This window comes from Bos indicus x Bos taurus, chromosome 4 (assembly GCF_003369695.1).
Source record: "Bos indicus x Bos taurus breed Angus x Brahman F1 hybrid chromosome 4, Bos_hybrid_MaternalHap_v2.0, whole genome shotgun sequence".
In the NCBI taxonomy this organism is placed as follows: domain Eukaryota; kingdom Metazoa; phylum Chordata; class Mammalia; order Artiodactyla; family Bovidae; genus Bos; species Bos indicus x Bos taurus.
In genome coordinates this window covers 69,080,059-69,103,932 of record NC_040079.1, presented here as the reverse complement: position 1 = coordinate 69,103,932, position 23,874 = coordinate 69,080,059, and the positions used below count along the sequence as shown (strand labels likewise).

The 23,874-nt window shown below is 42.5% G+C and overlaps 1 protein-coding gene and 1 long non-coding RNA gene across 4 annotated transcripts in view; one reads left to right on the top strand and one right to left on the bottom strand.

Moving 5' to 3' along the window:
• CTTNBP2 (cortactin binding protein 2) overlaps positions 1–23,874 on the top strand; it is a 169,370-nt gene that overhangs the window by 120,004 nt on the left and 25,492 nt on the right. For all 3 annotated transcript variants that reach the window (XR_003510776.1, XM_027539615.1, XM_027539614.1), the window contains exons 10-14: positions 1,919–2,194; positions 4,960–5,055; positions 6,258–6,337; positions 18,372–18,458; positions 18,539–18,638. Coding sequence is in view for 2 of the 3 variants with exons in the window: in XM_027539615.1 (XP_027395416.1) it covers positions 1,919–2,194; positions 4,960–5,055; positions 6,258–6,337; positions 18,372–18,458; positions 18,539–18,638 (639 nt within the window). In the remaining variant the exon portion in view is untranslated. The remainder of the gene's footprint in view (positions 1–1,918; positions 2,195–4,959; positions 5,056–6,257; positions 6,338–18,371; positions 18,459–18,538; positions 18,639–23,874) is intronic.
• LOC113891507 lies at positions 2,127–17,946 on the bottom strand. Its single transcript, XR_003510780.1, has 3 exons — positions 15,017–17,946; positions 2,580–2,681; positions 2,127–2,206 (listed from the first exon to the last, which is right to left on the bottom strand). It is a non-coding gene; the product is annotated as an uncharacterized LOC113891507 (long non-coding RNA).

Sequence of the window (23,874 nt, the reverse complement as noted above, 5' to 3'; positions counted from 1 at the left end):
CTTTCTTATCTCTCCTTGCTATTCTTTGGAACTCTGCATTCAGATATCTTTCCTTTTCTCCTTGGTTTTCGCTTGGCTTCTATTCACAGCTATTTGTAAGGCCTCCCCAGACAGCCGTTTTGCTTTTTTGCATTTCTTTTCCATGGGGATGGTCTTGATCCCTGTCTTCTGTACAATGTCACGAACCTCCGTCTATAGTTCATCAGGCACTCTGTCTATCAGATCTAGTCCCTTAAATCTATTTCTCACTTCCACTGTATAATTATAAGGGATTTGATTTAGGTCATACCTGAATGGTCTAGTGGTTTCCCCTACTTTCTTCAATTTAAGTCTGAATTTGGTCTATAGAGTCCATGAAATTCTCCAGGCAAGGATACTGGAGTGGATAGCCTTTGCCTTCTCCAGAGGATCTTCCCAACCCAGGGATCGAACCCAAGTCTCCCTCATGCAGGCATATTCTTTACCAGCTGAGCCACAAGAGAAGCCTGATGCTGGAAAAGATTGAAGGCAAACAGAGAAAGCAGTGGCAGAGGATGAGATGTTTAGATAGCATCACTGACTCAACAGACATGAAGTTGAGCAAAGTCTGGGAAATAGTTTAGGACAGAGGAGCCTGGCATGCTACAGTCCTTGGGGTCACAATGAGTCAGATAAGACTTAGCAACTGAACAACAGGTTGGTTAGTTAATGGAAAAAGAAGAAAAGTTTAAGAAGGGGATCATAAAAATAGCATATTTTTAAACATTTTGTTTTAATTTAAAACACACCAAGTAATTCTTTCATCAACTTCTAGGTGAAGCTCTTCATATTAATATGGTTCTCCTGATCAAAGTGCCATGTATTCTTACTTGAATAGATCACACCTTTAATGTTTCATCTATGGTTTCTAGTGTTTGAGGAGTTAAACATATTTATGAAGCAAACTAATGACAATATCTGTCTCAAGACATTTAAATTTTTTTCTAATTTTATTTAGCCGTCTCATCCATGTCACATTAAAAACTTTTATAGCAGCTCCTTTGTTCAGTTTTAGAAGTGTTCTGATTTTCTAGAAGTAGGAACTCATTTCTTCAGTATCTGGAATATTTAATTTACTAATTAGGGTTTGTGTTCAACAGACATGAAGATTCGGACTAAACACAAGTGGCTTCTGCACATAATTCAGTTCATGGGAACAGAAGTACATGTGTGCTGCCCACCTGGGGGATACGTCAGTTGGTATCACAGAGAGATTGGAAGGATTATTTTAAAAGCTTCTTCTGTACTGTTCACCGTTTATCAAGTACCTACTAGTTCTTGTAAGATAGTGTGTTAACAGATAATGTGTTATACTAGTAGTGTGTTAAAGCCCCTCCAAACACAAATTCATTTACTCTTCATAGCAACTCACTTGTGCCTTCCTTCCATTTTATAGAGAAATTGGGGCATAGAGCACGTAAGGCAAGGGCAGATGACTAGTAGAAGGTGATCCTGAGGCCAAGCCCAAAGCCTGTGAGCCTGAAGCCACTGTCCTCAGCACGCTGACCTATTCAGCAATAACCCCTCTTCTTCATGATGTTTCCAAGGAAGGTGAGGAGAGAGGGCAGTTGAGAGTTCAGGGTCAAGAGAGGGCTCCAATTTTCTCTGACACTTTTTGAAAGAATATGAGAATCTTGCCCAGCAAAGGAATCAGGAAGTAGAACCGGCCAAATAGACAAAGATAAAGAGCTCAAGCAACATGATTCCAAAGAAACTATGAAGAGATTGGGAGACCAAAATTTACTCCAATAAACAAACATTCATTCGATGTTTAAAAAGGATGGCTGTCCTTTGCTTTGTTTTCAAAATGTTTATATCTGTTTCTTTTTTGTGTAAAATTTTTGCTGGTTTGCTTCCTATCAGGATTTCTTTTCCCTAATTTTTTTTTTTCTTCCAACAGATGCTCTTAAAATACCCTTAAGGATTTCAGTGGGTGAGACTGAACCAGGCAACTGCGGTGCTGATGACTTTGAATGTGAAAGCACAATATGTGCTTTAAATATTCGCAAACAGACATCATGGGATGATTTTTCAAAAGCAGTGAGTCAAGCTCTGACAAACCATTTCCAAGCAATCTCTTCTGATGGATGGTGGAGCCTGGAAGACATGACGTTTAGTAGCACCACCGACTCCAGCATTGGGCTCAGTGCAAGCAGTGTGCGATCCATCACCTTAGGTATCAGCAGTCCTGCAATGAAGGGAAAGTTAAATTTCTGGGTTTATTTATGTTTACGGGCTCCCTAACCTGATTCATAGTTCGTTGATTAAATACATTCAGAGCTCACTTGTGGCAGCTGCTGGCGCTGGAAACCTCGAGTGTTCATAATGCAGCCATTACATAATGTTGCCTGTTGGTATAAAAATGCTTTTACACCTCAAATAATACCCAGAGAGTGAAGAACATGAAAGCCCTTGATGAGGCTTTGTGATTGCACTTGCTGTTTTGATAAATGCAAGAAACTAACCACATTGCAGCTGCTTGCTAATGCACAGGCTCTGAACACAGCTCCAAGTTTGTACTTGGACTGCGCCAGAGATGCAGAAGAGCAGGAACACCTTACCTTCAGGCGAGAGTTAGAAGAAGCACTTGAATGAAGAGGTAGTCAAGCCTCCCACTTGGGAGGAGTCGGGGTGATAACTGGTTGTTTCTGTTTGATGGGACTCTGAAGAATTTAAAAAGATAAGATTTGCCTTCTGGTGAGCATAATACATGTACTATAAATGTTAGTTGTCCTGGTTAGTCTCTTTCCTGTTGAACTTGGAGATCTGACATCTATGGGGAACCTCCTGTGGTGTCAGGACTGTGCTGGGAGCTATATTTATATATAGACCTCACTGAGTCCTTACAGCAGGCTCATTTACAGATAACTAGTTACAAGATAACTTGCCTGAGGTCACACGGCTAAGGAACAAAGCAGTTAATTCTCAAATCCCAGTCTGTCTGATAGGAAAGTCTGTGTATTTTCAATAGCACCATGTTGCAAAAGATGAGTCAAGATTGAGGAAAGGGCAGGTCTCAGCATGTGATTAATGTATCAGCTTGTATTAGAAAGTGTTTCATTCTGTTCAGACATATACCCTACATCACTCTGAAAATATATACATCCACTCATTTTTGAAGCAGATTATTCACCATTTAATTTTATGGATTGTTACGATCTTAAAATGATTATTACAGAATTATTATATCATTTTAGAAGTACATTTAGAAAAGGAAGTCAAATGATTCTCAGGACCTCATTTGCCCACAGGTGCAGTGTTATTTAAAGTGTGGGTCTGCCCAGGGATCTGTGGGTCTTCTGACTTCCAATAAACGAAGTCAGTGCAGCCCTGCTTTGAAGGAAAAGGCCCTCCGTCATCAGCGCTCATCCGGCTAATCCGGAAACTGGGGGAAGGCAGGTGTTCACCACCGTCAGATCCATGTACTTCTGTGAGCAGTGGGTGCGAAGGCCAGTCTGTTCTGGTGTTCATTATTATCCCTGAGTACTTGGGAACCCAAGTAGCATTTCGTATCTAAAAAAATCATTGAGTTCAGTGGGCTAGGTCTTTAGTTTGGTACCTGGCTGTGGCCACTTGATGACTGGGGACTACAGGCATACCTCAGGGATACTACAAGTTCAGTTCCAGACCACAGCAATAAAAGTTTCCCAATATAAATCAAGTCACATGTATTTTTTGGTTTCTCAGTGCAAATAAAAATTACTTACAATGTACTGCAGTTTATTAAGTGTACAGTAGCAATGTCTAAAAAACTATACATACTAAATTAAAAACTTTTGCTAAAAAGTGCTTGCCATCATCTGAACCTTCAGCAAGTTATAATCTTTTTGCAGTAGTAACATCACAGATCACCATAACATATATAATGAGAGTGAAAACATTTGAAATATTGTGGAAATTACCAAAAATGTGACACAGGCACAAAGTGAGCAAATGGGCTGTTGGAAAAATGGCACTGATAGACTTGATCCATGCAAGATCAAGAACCTTCAGTTTGTAAATAACAATAACTGCAACACGCAAAAAAGCAAGCACAATAAAAGGAGGTATGCCTCCATAATACTGTTATTATGTATGTATATGAGAAACTGTACTGTATCAATAACCTAAGCTGGATTAAAGGGACCAAGGGCAACAGAGAAACAGTGAGTTACAGGTGAGCTATATATGCATTTTGGGGGCGTGCAGAGGACAGGCATTTAGGAATTGATCTATGGAAGGAAAGGATGAATGTAAGTGCTTATGACTGCTCCCTCCCCAGAATGGACACTTACAGAGCGGGGCCGTTTTTTCTGAGCAAGAGTGAGCAGAGAGCCCAGACTGTGAAAGGTTTGATATATTCTGAGCCCCTGAAGTTGCCTGTGAATCCAAAAATGTGTTGGAAAGGGTGTCAGGGACCAGATCATAAAGGATCTCTGGCCTCATTCAACGTGCTCCAGCTTTGTGAAGCAGGCACTGGAGGAACCATGGAAGGGTGTCATGTCCTTTGTTCTTAAAAACTACACCCTGGACATATTGTTTATATTTGCATTCTCGATTTTGTTCAATCCCTATAGCTTGCAGGCCTCCCACTGACTGTCAGTGAAAGTTATGCTGGAGTTAACCCTTTGTGTGACCCTTTCCATAGTCTGTGTCTCTGACAGTCCAAGCTCTAGAGTCCTCTAGGGCCTCACACAGGAGAGTGTACATTGACTCTTATAAGAATTCCTTTTAAGCGTCTCTTGATATTTCCTTTTACCTTTTTTTTTTTTATTCAATTTTAATTAAAAAAAAATTATACATGTGTTCCCCATCCTGAACCCTCCTCCCTCCTCCCTCCCCATACCATCCCTCTGAGTCGTCCCAGTGCACCAGCCCCAAGCATCCAGCATCGTGCATTGAACCTGGACTGGCATCTCGTTTCATACATGACATTTCACATGTTTCCTTTTTTTGAACTAGGAAATGTGCCATGGTCAGCAGGTCAGAGCTTCACCCAGTCCCCATGGGACTTCATGAGAACGAATAAAGCAGAGCAGGTCACTGTGCTTTTGTCAGGTAAGGGTATTCCAAACTGAGGCGATGTTGAGAGTTTGCATCATGAGTGTTTCATGATTCATGATTTTGTCCTGTGTCCCCAAGCCATGCATGCATGACTCCCATTACTGAGTAGTTAGATATTTTTTGAAATATTTGACTAAGGAGAAGAAAAATCAAAAGCCATGTTTTTGACACCTGTGATGATGTCTGTTCTGATCACTGATTGCTGCAACTCTGATTGCATTTCTCATTAGGAAAAAGCTGATGTGCTGATAAGAAAGTGACAGATACCATGTTAAGAGAAGTGTCTTATTGCTGTCAAGTACAGCGTATGACGAATGTGATTATTATGGTACAAGCTAATCTTCAGTGAGCATCTACTGTGTGCTTGGTCCTGCTGTTTACAGAACATGACAAGTATAAGTTCATGTAATCCTTACAACAGCGTAATTAAGATAGGTATCTCTGTTTATCCTCATTTTATGTATAAGGAAGTTGAGGTTCAGAGAGACTGATGTTCTTTTCTGAGTGTGTGCAGCTAGTAAGTAGTATAGGAATTCTCAGTTTCCCAGCCCTTAATGCTAAAAGGCTACTGATTTTATCATGTATTTCCCAGGTTTGGGAATGGAGCTTTTAAAAATTCAGTTTCAACTAATAAAGTTTTATTTGATTATTTGACCTAAGTTTTTTTTTAAAAAAAAAGCCTGAGACCATTCCAGAAAATTCCTTCAGGCTCGAACGCCATGTTGAGAGAGTGGCAGGCAGCACACAGAAGGGGGTGGATGTGGGGGTCAGAATTTGGGAATGCACCTGTACATTGATGCTGGCAAAGCTAGAACTTCTGAGGATTGGTATTATACATGGCTTATAAGCAGTAGAATATTGAATCCAGCAATCGGAGAAGATACAAGCTACAGTGTTGGAACCTGGATGTGAAGGTCCTGGTCGTGATTGACAGGGGATAGGTGGGCTCCCCCTGGGGGAGTTCAGGCCAGCTGAGGAACTCTTGGGAGCCACGGCAGGGGCTGTTTCTCAGCCAGTCCAAGGTGTCAGCATTTTCACGATGGTAAAGGCACACTGGTTCCTCTTGGCCACATGTCAGCTCTGCCTACAGAAGTCAATAACCATCTTGTATCTTACATTCGGCTCTGTTAGGTTTTGATCATTCTTACAGTTGACGTGAAGAGCCCATCTTCCTTCTGTGTGTTTCCTTTTCTCAGGGCCTCAGGAGGGCTGCCTCAGTAGTGTGACCTACGCGTCTATGATCCCTCTTCAGATGCTGCAGAACTACCTCAGACTGGTAGGTGGACCTGCCAGGTGGAGTCTTACGCTCCTGGCCCCAGTGAGGATTAGTTGGTTGCTCAGTTTTACGTTGAGAGCTGTGTGAGCCCCTCCTTCCCCTGTGCTCTGAGCTCATGACCTTTCCAGGGCCCCCTCCCTGGAAAACTGCTGGTATCTTGCCTGGAAATTGCTGGGACCGAGAGACTGCATGTAACCTGCCAACTTTTATAGTTTGGGCAGGAGGAGGGTGTCTTTTCCTAACAAAGACTTGGCATCAAGTAATTGCTCATTAATATGGAAGAGAATGACTGTAGCTATCAAGATGCCTGGCTGTAAACCTACTCAATTTAAAATTAAGTAAATATGCTAGCGTTAGTATTATATTGGTTTGCCACTTCAACAGAAGCAATTATAGCTTGGACAGTACAGAAGTTTATTTTCTCAAACATAGGAGTCCCAGCATATGTGAGGGGCCCAGGGAGGCAGAAGGTGCAGGGTCTCAGGGTCTCAGTTCCATCTCTCTCCCAAGCTCCTCACCCTTAGGGGTCATGTGTGGGCTTGGTCAGTCAGTCAGTGCTCCCAGGGTCCAGCCTGAGGGAGGAGAGCCAGGAGGGCAAGTCCCTGCCTTTCAGAGAAGCTGCACACACCCTTCCTGCCCAAGGAATTAGACACGTGTTCACACCAAACTGGGAGTGTGGACTTGCTGGGCAACCAGGCATTCAGCTAAAACTGTTATTAAAAGGAAGTTCTGTTATTAAAAGGAAGAAGGGAATATGATTATCAGGAAAGAGTAGCAAATTCTAGATACAAAATGGATAGATTTAATGCTTTGCATTTGTCCAGTACTTATCATGTGCCAGGCAGTATGAGGTGGCCAACACTGTCCATCTTATAGACCAGGAACCTGAAGAAGCAGAGAGGTAAGAACATGCTCAAGGCCATGAGCCACTTACCACAAACCAGTGAGCGATAAAGCCTTGTGTCAGCAAGTCCCTGACACACACATATGTCTCTGCATGTGAAATGCATCTCAAACTAATATTGAAGGTATAAAACATTGAACCATCATCTTGCCTTAATTTGGAAAGCTTAAAAAAAAAAATGAATGGCTTTGACTCTGACCCTTTACACAAGTTGTTTCCATTAACTGAATTGACGTCTTTGATCCTGATGGAAAGAAGTTTTCAAAATCTTTCCATTGATCTAGCTAGGTTTACCACTGGGATTGACCTTTCTAAAAACAGCATATAAACATTCAAAGGCTTCACAATTTAGGAGACAGAGTGTCTTCTAAATCTGATACTTTCTCCGCCCACCCCACCCCCAGCCCTTCTCTCTCTCTCTCTCTTTTTTTTTTTGCTATTTGCTCCTCTCTCTATGAAGGATCAAAGAAAGCCTGAGGGTTACATGGAAACGGGAAAGAAAGCTGTCTTATTCCTTTGCTTCAGTGAAGGTTAAAGTTATGTGACCAACTGGATTTCAGGAATGTGAGTCTAGGCTCTCAGTAATATCAGTGGGTAGAATCAGGGCTTTTCAATCACCTGTTGAGATGATAAAATGACTAGAAAGGTGATGCAACCAGATTACAACTGTACATTAGTCTTGACTGACTGGCCCAGTCAAATGGAATTTCTGCTAGTCATACTGCATGCGTGCTAAGTCACTTCAGTTGTGTCCGACTCTTTGCAGCTCTTTGGACTGTAGCCCACCAGGCTCCTCTGTCCATGGGATTTTCCAGGCAAGAATATTGGAGTGGGTTGCCGTGCCCTCCTCTAGGGGATCTTCCTGACCAAGGGATCGAAGCAATCACTTTAAAATTTAAAGTGACCCTGGTGGCTCAGTTGGTGGAGAATCTGCAAGCCAATGCAGGAGATGTGTGGGTTTGATCCCTGGGTCGGGAAGATCACAGAAGAGTTGGACATGACTTAGCAACTAAATAAAAACAGGCAAGGATAACAAACACATAGTCATTGTGACTGTTTCTCCTTCTTTGCGTACATGCTAAGTCACTGCAGTGGTGTCTAACTCTCTGTGACCCTATGGACTGCAGCCTGCCAGGCTCCCCTGTCCATGTGATTCTCCAGGCAAAAATACTGGAGTGGGTTGCTGTGTCCTCCTCCATTCTCCTTCTATAAAAGATTATAAACCCTTTATGGAGATTGGCCATCTGTGATGTATTCTTATATCCTGTTTAGTTATTTAATTTGGTTGTTATTTGTTGAGAAGCTCCTAAATGCAGGCAGTGTTTTAGAAACTTAGGATATAGCTATGTATAAGCTGCATTCCTTGACCTCATGGAGCTTACACTGTAAGCTGTGTAAGTATGTGTACAGTATCTGCCCCAGATGGATAAATACATCTGTAACGTGATATCCAGTACTAATTATAAGTGTAACGAGAAATAGAGCAGATAAGGAGGTAAAGAGCTAATGAAAGGGGTGGCAGAAAGAGCTTTTGAATGGAGTTATTAGGAGAAATCTTTCTATTATGATGCATAGACAGAAAACTAAATGAAGTGAAGGTAGAAGCCTTGAGGAGGGTATCTGAAGCAGAAAGAACAGCTGGTACAGATGTGTCTAGGCTGGCAGTGAGGTTTGAAAGATGACCAGAAGCCAGATCATGCAGGACCAAAGCAGGGACTTTGAATTTTATTCCAGTTATGATAGGAAGCTGCTGGTAGGATTTGAGCTAGAGGAACATACACCACAATAACTGAAGTGTTGACAATCTATACAGTAGACATGGAAACCTAGTAATACCCGAGTTTTGAGTGTTTATTTTAGGCATACCTTGTTTTATTGGACTTTGTAGATACTGCTTTATTTTAATTTTTTTTTAACAACAAATTGAAGGTTTGTTGACAGTCCTGTGTGGGGAAGTCTGTTGCCACTATTTTCCACCAGCATTTGCTCATTTCCTGTTTCTTATGGTAATTCTCCCAATATTTCAAATTTTTTTCATTATTAGGTTTGTCATGGTGATCTGTGATCCATGATCTTTGATATTCCTACCACTACTACTGGCTGAAGGCCCAGATGATGGTTAGCATTTTTTAGCAATAAAGTCTTTTTTAATTGGGCTTCCCAGGTGGCACAGTGGATTAGGGTATGCACATTGCTTTTTAAACATTTAATAGATGACAGTATGGTGTAAACATAAATTTTATTAAAAAAAAAAAACACATAAATTTTATATTCACTGGCAACCGAGAAAGTCATGTGACTTGCTTTATTGAGATACTTTACTGCAGTGGTCTGGAACCAGACCAGCATGCCTGTGTATGCCAAGCTTTGTTATAAGTATATAGATGGTTTCCTTTAATCCTTCTATGACATGGCTACTTATACCAGTTACTCTCATTTTAAAGGTGAACAGACCAAGACTATTTGCTCAGGATCCTCAGGGAGAAAGTGGTAGCACCTAAGGAATGGAACCTAGGCTGCCTTCCATTCTTATGCATGTTATCAGAGTTTATACTAGTTATTGATCTATTGGATTAGACATGGTTGTAGTAAACGGTTTTACTGTATGTGTGTGTGGTTAGGGCTTCCCAGGTGGCGTTAGTGGTAAAGAACACGCGTGCCAGTGCAAGTAGACGTAAGAAACACGGCTTCCATCCCTGGGTCAGAAAGATCCCCTGGAGAAGGAAATGGCAATCCACTCCCGTATTCTTGCCTAGAGAATCCCATGGACAGAGGGGCCTGAAGGGCTACAATCCATAGAGTCTCAAAGAGTCGGACCTGATTGAAGCAACTTAGCATGTGCTCAGTCACTCAGTTGTGTTCTGCTCTTTGAGAACCCGTGGACTGAAGCCCGCCAGGCTTTTCTGTCCATGGGATTTTTTCCTAGGCAAGAATAGTGGAGTGGGTTGCCATTTCCTCCTCTAGGGGATCTTCCTTACCCAGGGATTGAACCCACGTCTCCTGCATTGGCAGGTGGATTCTTTACAGCTGATCCATATGGGAAGCACAGTATGTGTAAATGGGGTAAGTAGAATTCATGTATTGAAGCACTCATGCAGAAAACCAAATGGAGTGAAACCTTTAAATCAGACTTTTTTTTATTTAAATGATGTTAATTTTATATATTGTTCTTTCGCTGAATAGTTAAAGAATACAAGTGCATTTTAAGTCTCCATCCTTGAGTTAATAAGGAGGCATTTAACTTAATTGAGTTTGAATCACTAATAACTTATTATAATAGTTGAATTTTTTTATCTCAAACTTTTCTCTAAGCCAGTTTGCAACTTTTATTAGCTTATTAATAACTCCATAATTTAATAATTCAGTGACTGTGAATAACTATTAAAGTAGAAAAATACTTGAGTAGATCAGCCTTATCTGATACCTGTTTTTAAATGTAGAACTCTGAATCCCTATGAACACGATTCTTGAGAATTACATTGACTGTCCACTTCAGTATGTGCCATGCTCATCATCAAGAATCTTCACTAGGAGGTTCTACTTAATCTTCATATAGTCCCAAAATAAATTTGCTATATTCCCATAGAAATGATGCTATAAATGATGGTTATATATCTTAACATTGCCCATAAAGGCTTATCAGCCCCTTTTCAGGGCATGGAGGGACAATACTGGGTCAGGTCCTAGTGGAAAACCTGGGGCAGGAAGAGTTCAGGAGTGCTAGAGGCCAGGTGATAAGGGGGAAATTATATCTAAGACTTATATCTTACAGTCTTTTTAAATAGTTATATACCCAAGTTACTACTTTTGTGCTAGTGTGTAATGGCCTGTCTTTATTCAAAGTTAGTAATCAAGTCTGATCTTGGCTTTTATGGTTTCCATAAGCTCATTTGTTCATACTGTTCATGGGGTTCTCAAGGCAAGAATACTGAAGTGGTTTGCCATTCCCTTCTCCAGGGGACCACGTTTTGTCAGAACTCTCCACCATGACCCGTCCGTCTTGAATGGCCATACAAAGCATGGCTCATAGTTTCATTGAGTTAGACAAGGCTGTGGTCCATGTGATCAGTTTGGTTAGTTTTCTGTGATTGTGGTTTTCATTCTATCTGCCCTCTGATGGATAGGGATAAGAGGCTTATGGAAGGTTCCTACTGGGAGAGACTGACTGAGGGGGAAACTGGGTCTTGTTCTGATTGGTGGAGCTGTGTTCAGTAAAAGTTTAATCAAATATTCTGTTGATGGGCGAGGCTGTGTTCCCTCCCTGTTGCTTGACCTAAGGCCAAACTATGGTGGAGGTAATGAAGATAACGGCGACTTCCTTCAAAAGATCCCATGCATGCACTGCTGCACTCAGTGCCCCCAACCCTGCAGCAGGCCACTGCTGACCCACACCTCTGCCGGAGACTCCTGGACACTCACGGCAAGTCTGGGGCAGTCTCTTGTGAGGTCACTGCTCCTTTCTCCTGGGTCCTGGTGTATACAAGGTTCTGTTTGTGCCCTCTAAGAGTCTGTTTCCCCAGTCCTGTGTGAGTTCTGGTGGTTCTATGGTGTGGTTAATGGCGACCTCCTCCATGACGGCTTATGCCATACCCAGGTCTGCTGCACCCAGAGCCCCTGTGGCAGGCCACTGCTGACCTGTGCCTCTACAGAAGACACTCAAACACTTCTGGCTCAGTCTCTGTGGGTTGGGTGTGTGTTTTGTGCCCTTCCCAGGTCTAAGAAGCTCAGGCAACCAGGTGCTTGGCAAATCACCTCCCCAGTCTCGGCTGCTTGGTTTCCTGGACACGCCGCGAGAGCACTGTCTCAGGTGTGCTATGTGTCTCCTCTGGAGAGCTGATCTCAGGTTGCGGCCCTCCTGGTGGATGTCAGGCATCCAGGATCTCAGGAAGACAGGTTAGCAGCTGGGAGCCTGCTCACAGTTTGGTGGAAGATGTCACCTCTGGGGCTGAGATTGTAGCAGCCCCTTGCCTTCCAGCTCTGGCTGTCACAAGCCTGCCTCTCTGCCTCCTGGCGGGGAGGGGCTGGTATGCAGCCAGCTAGCATGTATGCATGTGAGAGTTGGATTATAAAGAAAGTTGAGTGCGGAGGAATTGATGCTTTTGAACTGTGGTGTTGGAGAAGACTTTTGACAGTCCCTTAGACAGCAAGGAGATCCAACCAGTCCATCCTAAAGGAAATCAGTCCTGAATATTCATTGGAAGGACTGATGCTGAAGCTGAAGCTCCAATACTTTGGCCACCTGATATGAAGAACTGGCTCATTGGAAAAGACCCTGATGCTAGGAAAGATTGAAGGCAGGAGGAGAAGGGGATGACAGAGGATGAGATGGTTGGATGGCATCACCGACATGATGGGCATGAGTTTGAGTAGGCTCTGTGATTGGTGATGAACAGGGAAGCCTGGCATGCTGCAGTCCCTGGGGTCAGAGAGTCAGACACAACTGAGTGACTGAACTGAACTGAAGCTCATTTTTGAAAGCATATAGTGTGGGTGTCTCTCTGTATGTGAACTGGAATTTTTCTTGAATTCCATCATTCTTTGTACCTATTCTATAAAGAGAGACCTCAGCAAATGCCTAAAAACACTAGCATGAAAGACCCCCGGCTTTGGTTATGCCTGATGCTGGATGTTCCAGTATTATTTGGGGGGATTCTACATGAGTAAGTTGACAGTAACTGTATTCTCTGTGGCTCTGAAGTCATATATAAATTAGTTCTTTAAAATTAAGTTTTAAGAGAGGTTGTAATGAAAGTCTTAGCTATAAAGCATGACCCTTTAACCTATAGCCATCCCAGTTTCATTAGCTCCGTAAAGACCTTTTATTTTTCGTTCTTTTTTGAGTTCAGCATCTCAGCACAGCTTGGCCTAAAAACTGTCTCAGGTAGTAGAAGCTTTTCCTCAGACAAGTGAAACTCTGACCAAACATTGAAGTTGATTGCTTTAAAATAATGCCACAATCTGAAAACACATTGCAGGTGCCACATTGGCTGTAACAGGACGACAGCCCCTCGGGTAAACTCCATTCTGCAGAAAAACACTGTGGAGGGAAACAAAGATAAAGGGATAGATGGGCCTTTGTGAAGGTCATTGTCTCCATTTATCCAGAATTCACTTGCCTCACAAAGCACTAATTGGCATGTGATGAGAGCTTCCTGAATAGGCTCTGAAGACACAAGAATAAAAGGGATTGGTACCAATTGTGATAACAAGCCCTGTGTCCCTTTACTAATAGGCAGAAATGTCACACTGTAAGCACGCACTTAGAAGATAAATCTGGGGACTACAATTCACCTTTTAGAAGTTGGGTTTCAAAAAGCAGATCTCCTTTCAACATAGTTAAACTATTTACTACCCCCGCCTCCCCTAATCTGTTTACCTTCCTGTCTACCTATCTGTCTATCTTTAGAGCTGCCCTCTGCTGGAAGCATGGAGCATGTGTATTTTTTAAACCTCAGGCCTTGCTATTTGGAGAAATAACATGGTAACTCCAAAACAGATAAATATGTTTTCTTGGCATAGTTTTGCATGTTTTCACCAGTTTAAATATAGCAAGGGGCTTCCATAATAAATTTTTCTGTTCAGCTCTTAAATGGTAACCAACACAACTGTATCATTTGATGAGCTAGAACAAAATATCATTCACAAAAAAATAGATAATGCGTGAAATAAGTAGAAACCCACTAATAGGATGCTTGCATTAGAATGTCTGAATGATCTAGAAGTCTTTTACCTTGATTTACTTACTGAATTTATTTATCTATATTCTGGAAAGGATGTAAGACTGTGTGAACAGACATGCTTACTACTAGTGAATGGCCTTTCAGTAAAATTTTTCTGTCTTTCCTGAGAACCAACAGTCTGAGAACAAATGAGGTGCTGGAATTGAAGACGGCTTATCTGTGAAGTTGGGTCTCTTGCTGTTACATGACTTCAAAGTCAATCTTAAGAAAATGTAGGCAGTTTGACAGGATGGCTAAACTTGTTTTCAAAAGTGAGACAAGATTAAATAGCAGTATTAGTTGAAAATCTCAGTGGACTTCCCTGGTAGTTTAGCTGGTAAAGAATTCGCCTGCAATGCAGGAGCCCTGGTTTGATTCCTGGGTCGAGAACATCCACTGGAGAAGAGATAGGCTACCCACTCCAGTATTCTTGGGCTTCCCTGGTGGCTCAGCTGGTAAAGAATCTGCCTGCAATGCAGGAGACCTGGGTTGGGAAGATCCCCTGGAGGAGGGCATGACAACCCACTTCAGTATTCTTGCCAGGAGAATGCCCATGGACAGAGGAGCCTGGCAGACTACAATCCATGGGGTCACAGAGAGTCAGACACGACTGATCGACTAAGTGCAGCACACAGCACAGACTGTTCAGTAAACCTTGAAAATCTGTGTCTGTTTCACTAGTGTGAAACTATCCATTCTTGGTGAGAGAATTTCTACCCAGTAATTCATGGCAATTTGGGATTAATTTGGAGAGCTCAAGATTTCTGCTTTAAAATTGCACCTGCCAAGCAGCACCTAACACACAATTTCCCACTAAAGTACTTTTAAAAAGGGATAAAGCTTCATAGTAACAGAGGAAAATAGAACTGAGGTCTTCCTTGGGCAAGAATCTAGAAAATTTTTTCACTAACTTGAGGAGCAAGAGATTGTCAGGTTTATTTATTTGAGGCCTACCTGAGATGAGATAGGAAAATATTGTTATCTTTCTCTTATCCATCTTTACTAATGATTCAAAAAAAAAGCAAGATTTACTAGCAGTTAGAAAATTGAGCATACCTCCTTCACTGCTTCTGCTTTTGGCAGCACCATGATACTTTGCTCCACCCCGGCAGCACAGGTCCTTCCGCAGCTGTTCAGAGGTTGGATCCTAGAAATCCCTGAGCAGAGATCACAGGCTTTGATGAGACTGTGCTGCATCGGGAAGCATATTCTATCTGCACTCTCAATGGGCTGGGTACAGGAGCATCCTGCTTCCCGGGTCTGCAGTTCAGCTCATGCACTTGTCTCCCAAGGGAAACAGCAGGACCTTAGTCCACAGCAGCCAGTGCTGGATCCTGGAGTTTAACTAGAAATGTTATACACCAGCCTGCCATCCGTCTAGTGACCTAATTCAGCTGGAAGATCAGTGGGCAGTGAGTGAAATCAGTAATGGTCCACACATCCTGCTTTACTGCAGAATTCTTCCTGTCGCTTCACAGTAGATAAATACCCATGACAACTTAACATTATACTATGGAAGAATACTGCAGAAAAGAACAAAACCTTCCTGAAAACTGAGAAGAACACAGCTTAAAAATAACTTTTAAAAAAAGAACAAAGAACTTTGGGTGATTATGTTCATTCTCTAGAGGATGCAAGGAGATAGATTGTGAAAGCAGAGCAAGAAAGCCATGGTGGAGGGCAGGATAAGATGAAAAGGAAAAGGGTTGGAAAGCAGATGGATGAGGCAAGGACCCCAACAAAGAACAACCCAAAATGCAATGGCCTCATTGAAATTGTACTTGAGATCATAAAGAGCAGAACAGAGGTGGTACGAGAAAGTTCCATTCAGGGTTGTGAGTGTAGAAGAGGACAGAGTTAGGGTAATGATGAAGGGACAGGTGTCCTCACAGAGCACAGCAAGGGAACTTAAGCCTTACAGGTGTGCCTTAGAACTAGAAGAGGAGAAATTAACAAAAGCATAATGGAAGACAAAATTTCCAAGCTGAAAAAAGTTTGCACATGTCCAAAGAATTTACCCTATTTCATTTAAAATTGGAAGAAAGAGACCGTAACTAGATAAATCTGGGCAATGGGCAACAATTTTTAATGACAAGAACAATCTGTGTATCCCCAAGCTTCCCCCCTATCACATAGGTACAAATGAGAACAGACTGTGCTGTAATAATTCTTCTTTAATAAAAGCTTACCCCTGAAGTCTTGTGGTGCCACGGCCTCACTACCTAGAAGCAGAGCCTCAGCTTAACTCTCTGGGATGTTATCTCTCCTGTGTCTCTGAGGGAGGCCCTGTCCCAGGCTTGGTCCTGGCTGGCACCTTTACCACTGCTTGGTTTTCAGAGTCGCGGTTCCACGGAAAACAGCCCAGGCCAGTCGCTGCTGAGCTCAGCCTCTCATTTTAGGATCCTGATGTTTGTCAGGCAGCTGCAGCCACTGCCATTCTTCTTCCAGACACGCTAGTCTCTCTGTTGCTGCCCTACCCTCACTGTGAATCCAACTCTTCCCTTTTTTATTGAAGGCTTAACAGTGGTAGAATAATATTTAAAATAAGATGAAATCACTGGCGGCTACCAGGTAAATTGTCTTTCAGAGCCTAAAACTCAGTCCCCAGTGCAACCTCAAGGGGCCCCTTTAGGATCACTTCCTTCCTCAGCCCATTGTCTGACACCTAGTGGTCAAGCCTGGTTTCCCTTCCCTTCCTAGGAGTTCGTCTAAACATGTCAGGGTCTCCTGGGAGGCCAAAGCTCAGGTCTTAAAGGCCCCAGGTAAGGAAGGAGTTCCCTTTTCCTTCCATACTAAGGGCTTTCCCTCAAGCCTTCCTTTCATATCTCAGAATCTGCCTTTTCCTGTAAGGATCCAGGTGCATAGTCACTGTCTTCACAAAAGTCCACTCTGGTCACCCTCTAGGATGTGACCTTCCCTGTTATATAAAAGGGACAAACTGATCAGAGCACAGCAGAGCAACGGCAGCACAAAGATACACATCCATGTCCTTACGTCGTCCCATCGCAGATTAAAAAGAGAGAAAAGACCTGTCGTGTCTTAACACATTTCTAAGTCTGGGTGGCTCAATCTTCAGTCCTCGTATGAACTTTGTCAACGGTACTGGTTAGGTTGGTGCTTCACCTGTGTGGGTCCTTTTCTGCCAAACCTTTCTAGGAAGAAACCTCCCCAGCATGGGAGCACAGCGCTGGATTATGGAGGTGTGGGAGGCTGATCTCCACCCCAATTTCACTCTAAACATCATTGCCCTTGTCCTGCGTAAAACATCATTCATTGACTTTCCATCTTAGCACCCACTACATCTCCACCTGTTCTTAATTGAGATATTTTTATACATGGGGATAAAGAGTTTTTAAAATCACTATAGGCTTCCAGGAAGGAGACTTTTTATTTTTTTAACAAAGGAAAAGTGATCAGCCAGACTCTACCTAGATTTCTGAAATTCAGTGGGATCATAAAAAGAGTTGATCCAAGTATTTTATTCTCATTAAGATGTCCTTTATGTAAAAAGTCAACACAAAGGTATTCTCTGATATACAATAGGTGTAAAAAGATGGCACTCCTGTATGCTTAAAAACCAAATACATGCATATCAACTGTGCAGAGAAGAAAACTGGAAGGAAACATGAACCATATTATAGTGGTTGCTTTGGTGATTTTTATTCTGCTTCTTTATTTTTCTTTGTGTTGTCTAAAATTTCCTGAAAAACATTCACTGCGATTTTAACCTCTGAAAAGTAAGATAAGCATTGGGAAAATTTGAACTAAAGAGCATCTGTAAAGGATAATAATAAATAAAAAATTATAGAATATCTATAAGGGACAAAATACACTAGGAACTGTGTTCCCAGGTAGTATACTGAACCTCAGTGTAGAAAATGGAGGAAAGAAAGGAGTATACTTTTTCAAAAAAGGCCGTCTCTTGCTATAAACATGTAAATACTGTGTAAAATTCAGAGAAGGCAATGGCAACCCACTCCAGGATGGAGGAGCCTGGTAGGCTTCAGTCCATGGGGTCGAGAAGAGTCAGACACGACTGAGTGGCTTCACTTTCACTTTTCACTTTCCTGCATTGGAGAAGGGAATGGCAACCCACTCCAGTGTTCTTGCCTGGAGAATCCCAGGGACGGGGAGCCTGGTGGGCTGCCGGCTGTGGGGTCGCACAGACGACTGAAGTGACTTAGCAGCAGCAGCAACTGTGTAAAGTGTAAAATACTATGTTTGTCAGTGTTCACATTAAAATGAAAGGCCATATGCCCAGTGAATGAAGCCAATCCCTAGAAAAATACTTTTAATCTTTTGAAAGGCGGAAAACAATCAGAAAGGATATTCTACACAGTGTAAATAAACCAATAATTTAATATTTATCTTCTAATAGTTTTACCAAGATCTTCTCTGGGTTTATTAATAGGTCGAGCAATATCATAATGTCATTTTCCATGGCCCAGAAGGGAGCTTGCAAGACTACATCGCCCATCAGCTTGCACTCTGCCTGAAGGTATGGGTTGACCACATACCCTCTCCTTTTCTTTGAAAATCCGAAAGAGTTCAGAACTAACCACACTCTTCTTATCACAGCACAGACAAATGGCTGCAGGATTCCCCTGTGAAATAGTGAGAGCTGAAGTGGATGCTGATTTCTCCAAGGAACAGCTAGTAGATCTGTTCATCAGTAGTGGTAAGACCATCTCAGCAAACTGAATTGTGATAACCAAAAGGCATGTTTTGTCAATTAAGCCATTGCAAGGAAAAAATGTTGTGCTTAGGGATAAATTTAAGTAGACTGTTCAATTATGCCGCAGCTATGGGATGAAAACTGGGAACCCTGGTGACACTTGTAAAAAGACACTTATGTACATGTCATTGCATCTGTTCTGCATCCTGCATTCTGTTTATAAATTATCTGTTTGAAGTGTAGTATATAACTGGCACTAGAGGATACCAAAGGAGGGGGTGGGTGGTGGGAGCAGTCCACCTTAGTGAAACTGTTGTATCATTGGTGCAGTTTTGAATTAATTGCACAGTGGTAATAAGCGATCGATTTTTTAGTAAATTTTATTATTCATAAATTCTGTACAACAGGGCACCCCTTGTTGTTGCACCTGGGGTGCACTGCTTCCTCCACTTCATTCTTAGTATGCCATTGACCAGCACTTGGCTAAACACAAACCACACATTAACTAACTCATTTGGACTTCCCCGGTGGCTCAGCAGGTAAAGAATCCTCCTGTAATGTGACATGGGTTCCATTCCTGGGTCTGGAAGATCCCCTAGAGTAGGAAATGACAACCTGCTCCAGTATTCTTGCGTGGAAAATTCCATGGACAGAAGAGCCTGACGGGCTACAGTCCAAAGGGTTGCAAAGAGGCAGACATGACTAAGTGAGCACACTCGGTCTCCACAACAACCCTATGCAAGTTGGGTTTTTTCCCCACTCTTGGAGATTCTAGTTTAATTTGTCTGAAGTGTGGAATGGGCACCAGCATTTAAAAACTTTTTTTTTACTGGAGTTATAGTTGATTTACAATGTTGTGTTAGTTTCAGGCTTCTCTTGTAGCTCACAGTCTGTAGGGTGCCCAGGCTTCAGTAGTGGTGGTGCACAGGCTTAGTTGCCTCATGGCATGTGGGATCTTTCCTGACCAGAGATCAAACCCATGTCTCCTCATGGGCAGCTGGACTGTCAACCACTGGACCACCAGGGAAGCCCCTTGAGTCGGCATTATTATCTCCATTTCAAAGGTGAGGAAACAGGCATGAAGAGCTTCAGTAACTTGCCACAAACTACACAGCAGCAGAACCGTGATTTAAACATATTAATTAATGCAGCATTTTCGTGAATTCCCCATCTTAGGCTCCAGAGCTTAACACCCCCATCTCCAGCACAGGCACAGTTAGTATAACCCTGTAGAGTATAAATGACTAGTGAAACAAAACTGAAATGGAGCAGCCTCTGGTCTCTATGGGCTCAAAACCTCAGAGAACCTGGGGATGGGGTGAAGGAGAGAGGTGGTTGTGAGCTGAGTTAGGATGCAATAAAGTGCAAATTCAGGTCTCTTCTTTAGGGGAAGGGGCGATTCTCATCTTTGGACCTGTGATCAAGGGAGATACCCTGTAGCTGGTGACCAGGCTGAGGAAGATGGAAATTACCAGGAGTTCCTAAGCCAAGAAATACAATTAAGAGGCAATTTAGAGACAGACTGGGGAGTCCACAGACATAGAAGCACATTTTGGGGACAGGAAAACTCCACCAGAATCTGAATGTTGCTGTAGTACTCAGGCGATTCTTTGCCAGAAAGTAGTGAGAGTAAGTGACAGAAAACTGTTTTCTCTGACAATACTAATAAAAGCTAATGTTTACTAAGCTTTGTCTCTGGTAAGCCCTATTTGGGGCTTCCCTGGTAGCTCAGACAGTAAAGAATCTGCCTGCAATACAGGAGACCCAGATTCAATCCCTGGGTCAGGAAGATCCCCTGGAGAAGGTAATGGCAACCCAGTCCAGTATTCTTGCCTGGAGTATTCCATGTTTAGAGGAGCCTGGCAGGCTACAGTCCATGGGGTCACATAGAGTCAAACACAACTGAGTGACTAACACACTTAAGCCCTATTCTAACCTCCCTGGTTTATAAACACTTGAGACAAGAGGTTAAGTGCTGGCCCATGGACGCCACAGCGAGGACACAGCAGTGCAGACATAAACCAAGCAGTCAGAATCCTGAACCTGACCTCAATCACTGCCTGCTGCTGCTCCTCAAAAACTCATCTGCGCCCCCCATTTTCCCCCCTTAGTTTTATAGCAAAAACCCCCTATACTTTTTCAATATTCAGTCTTTCTTCATTTCAGAGTAAGAAGTTAAAACATGGTGTGTCTTGTCCTATCAGGGTAAACAGCAATTAGACTGAACTCTGTTCTAAGCTTAGCTTAAAAAAAAAAAAAAAGGCTGAAAACAGTGAGTTAGGTCAAGAAGGATGCTAAGGTGACCAGCTCAGCGTTTCTAAATCTTTGAGGAGCACCTTTCTAAAAATAACTCTTCTTCCTAATTTCCCAATTCAGTGAGTCTCTTGGCCCCCACACTTGGAACTCAGGTCGCGTTGGCAGACCTGAAAACCTAAATGCCCACAAGTGCCGTAAGCTACACAAAGGAGTGAAGCAGGCTGGTGGGGGCAGGAGGGAGGGAAGCCTGTCCCTATCTCCATGAGAACAGCAGCTCTCAGCTCTAAGCAGCTGAGTGGAGATGCAATTTCATGGGTTTTGTGACTTGCAGGAAGAAGCAAGAAACCCAAGTTTTATGTGAAAATTTGGGAGTTTGTTCTTCAGTGTTTTCAACTATCTTAATTTTTAAAGCTATGTTAAGACCATCTAGAACCCCCCAGGTCCTCTGATTCACGGAGCACTCACTCCTGTCGCACAGCCAGTCCACGGTCTCGTCCTGCCAAGTGGGCCTCAGTGGGCCTTTTTCATCCATCCCCGTCAGGACCATCCTACTTCATGCCTCCTTTTACTCTGTCTTGTCTACTTACCTGTAAGTGGCTGCTCTGCCCTCCTTTTCTTCTCCCTGAACATCCTTCACAGATCACCAGACCCCTGATTAGAAGCTCTTCGTGATTCCTGTCCATTCTTCCATCACCCACCGAACAAAGTCAGTGCCACTCTGTCTTCCATTCTAGGACATTGTTCCACTTAATCTGTTTATTTGACCTTTTTTAATTTTTTGAGATATAACAGTAAGTGCAAGGGATACAGGGTGTTGATATGATACCCAAATATTACAAAATGATTACCACTGTATCATTAGCTAGAATTTCCATCACCTCATATAATTACCATTTCTTTCTTGCAGTGAGAACATTTACTGTCTACTCTCTCAGCAATTTTCAAGTGTATAATAAATACAGTATTAACCCCCCCCAAACTTATTCATCTTATAACTGAAAGTTTGTGTCCTCTGACTGGCATCTCATTTCCCTCACCCTCCAGACTTTGACAACCTCCATTCTACTTGGTTTCATCAGTTTGGCATTTTTAGATTCTACATACAAGAATACCATGCAGTATTTGTTTCACTCTGTCTGATTTACCTCCCCTAACATAATGCCCTCAAGGTCCATCCATGTTGTCTAGACAGCAGAATCTCTTTCTTTCTCATGGCTGAATCATATCCTAGTGTAGCCACATTTTTGTTATTCATTCAGCTCTTGATGGATGGTTAGATTGTTTCCATATTTTGTCTTCTGTGAATAATGCTGTGATGGACACAGGTGTGCAGATATTGCTTCAAGATCCTGATTTCATTCCCTTGGGAGATATGCCCAGAAGTGATATTGCTGGATCATATGCTACTTCTGTTTTTTTAGGTTTTTGAGGACCCTCCATACTGTTTTCCACAGTGGCTGCACCAATTTATATTCCCACCAAGAGTGCCCAAGGGTTCCCTTTTCTATACATCATTACCGTTTGTTAACTCTGTTTAGTGATAGCCTTTCTAACAGTTGTTAAGTGATATCTCATTGTGCTTTTGATCGATGTGGATTTGTGCATTTCCCAGACGGTTAGTGATGCTGAGCCTGTTTTCATGTACTTGTTGGCCATTTGTACATCTTCTTTGGAATATCTGACTCTTTAAAAAAATAGATATCTAAGCTCCAGCAGAATATAGTATTTCTTCCTCACATGTCCTTTGCTTTTCTACTCTCCACATCTTTGTTTATTCTGCAGCCTTCATCTAGAATTACTCTGAAATTTCATCTAGAATAAACACACAAACTTTCATTTCCCCCGCCCCCTACACACACACATACCATGACTACCGCATGGCAGGTTCCCAGTAAAGTACTGTGTTGTACATGACTAGTTAAAATAAGACATGGCAGTCCCTGTTTTAAATACTCTGAAGTGAAGTGAAGTCGCTCAGTTGTGTCCGACTCTTTGGGACCCCATGGATTGTAGCCTACCAGGCTTCTCATTCCATGGGATTTTCCAGGCAATAGTAATGGAATGGATTGCCATTTCCTTCTCTAGGGGATCTTCCTGACCCAGGGATCGAACCCGGGTCTCCCACATTGTAGCAGACGCTTAACCGTCTGAGCCACCAGGGAAGTCGTACTCTAAGGACACCCCAAATAAAGGCTTGTCTGATCTCTCCAGATATGACAACTACCTCTGATGAAGAGCAGTAAGCTTTGTTTACCTCTGAGTCCCACCCAGCTATAGTTCAAGGCAGTGAGGCTTATTTGGGCTTTTATGTTCACCGACACATAGTATGAGCTCCTTGAAGGCTAGGAATGTAGCTTTTTCTTCTATTTCACTTTGTACACTGATTGCCAATAATTACTTGTTGAGTGAATGGCTGAATCTCCTGATATAAGAAATAGGCAAAGAAAAATGGAATGTTAATCACACTTAGTTGTCAGCAAGTAGAAGAGCTTGCTTACAGTGAAGCTAGAAAGAAAAAAGAGAGTGTAGGAGTTGTTGAGGCCGTACTTGATGACAGGGCATAAAAACAGAATGAATTGGATTTCAGAAAGGTTTTCAAATGATAGACTGAGTCCAAAAAATCTACTCTCTTATGTAGGGAATAGTATAGCATCTCCACGTAGTAAAGGATTTTTATTCTGTATTTGGCTCAATAATTTACAAGTATCAAATATCCTTTTTTTTTTTAATAGCACAAATAAGACACAAACACAAGACTTCTACCTGCTAAGACCTTGAATGCAGTTACCCGTTAGCAAGCGGAGCATATTGGAGGTTCCTCATTCGCCTTCTTCCCCGCATCTAGTCAGTCCTCGTTCCTCTTGAATCTGTTTCCCCTATCTCATCTCCACCTCCCGCTCTCCAGTCCACCTGCCACCTGTCATCTCTTGCTCAAGGGACTGTGGCACTAACCCTTCTTGTTCTTCTGCTCTCTCTCCTTTCA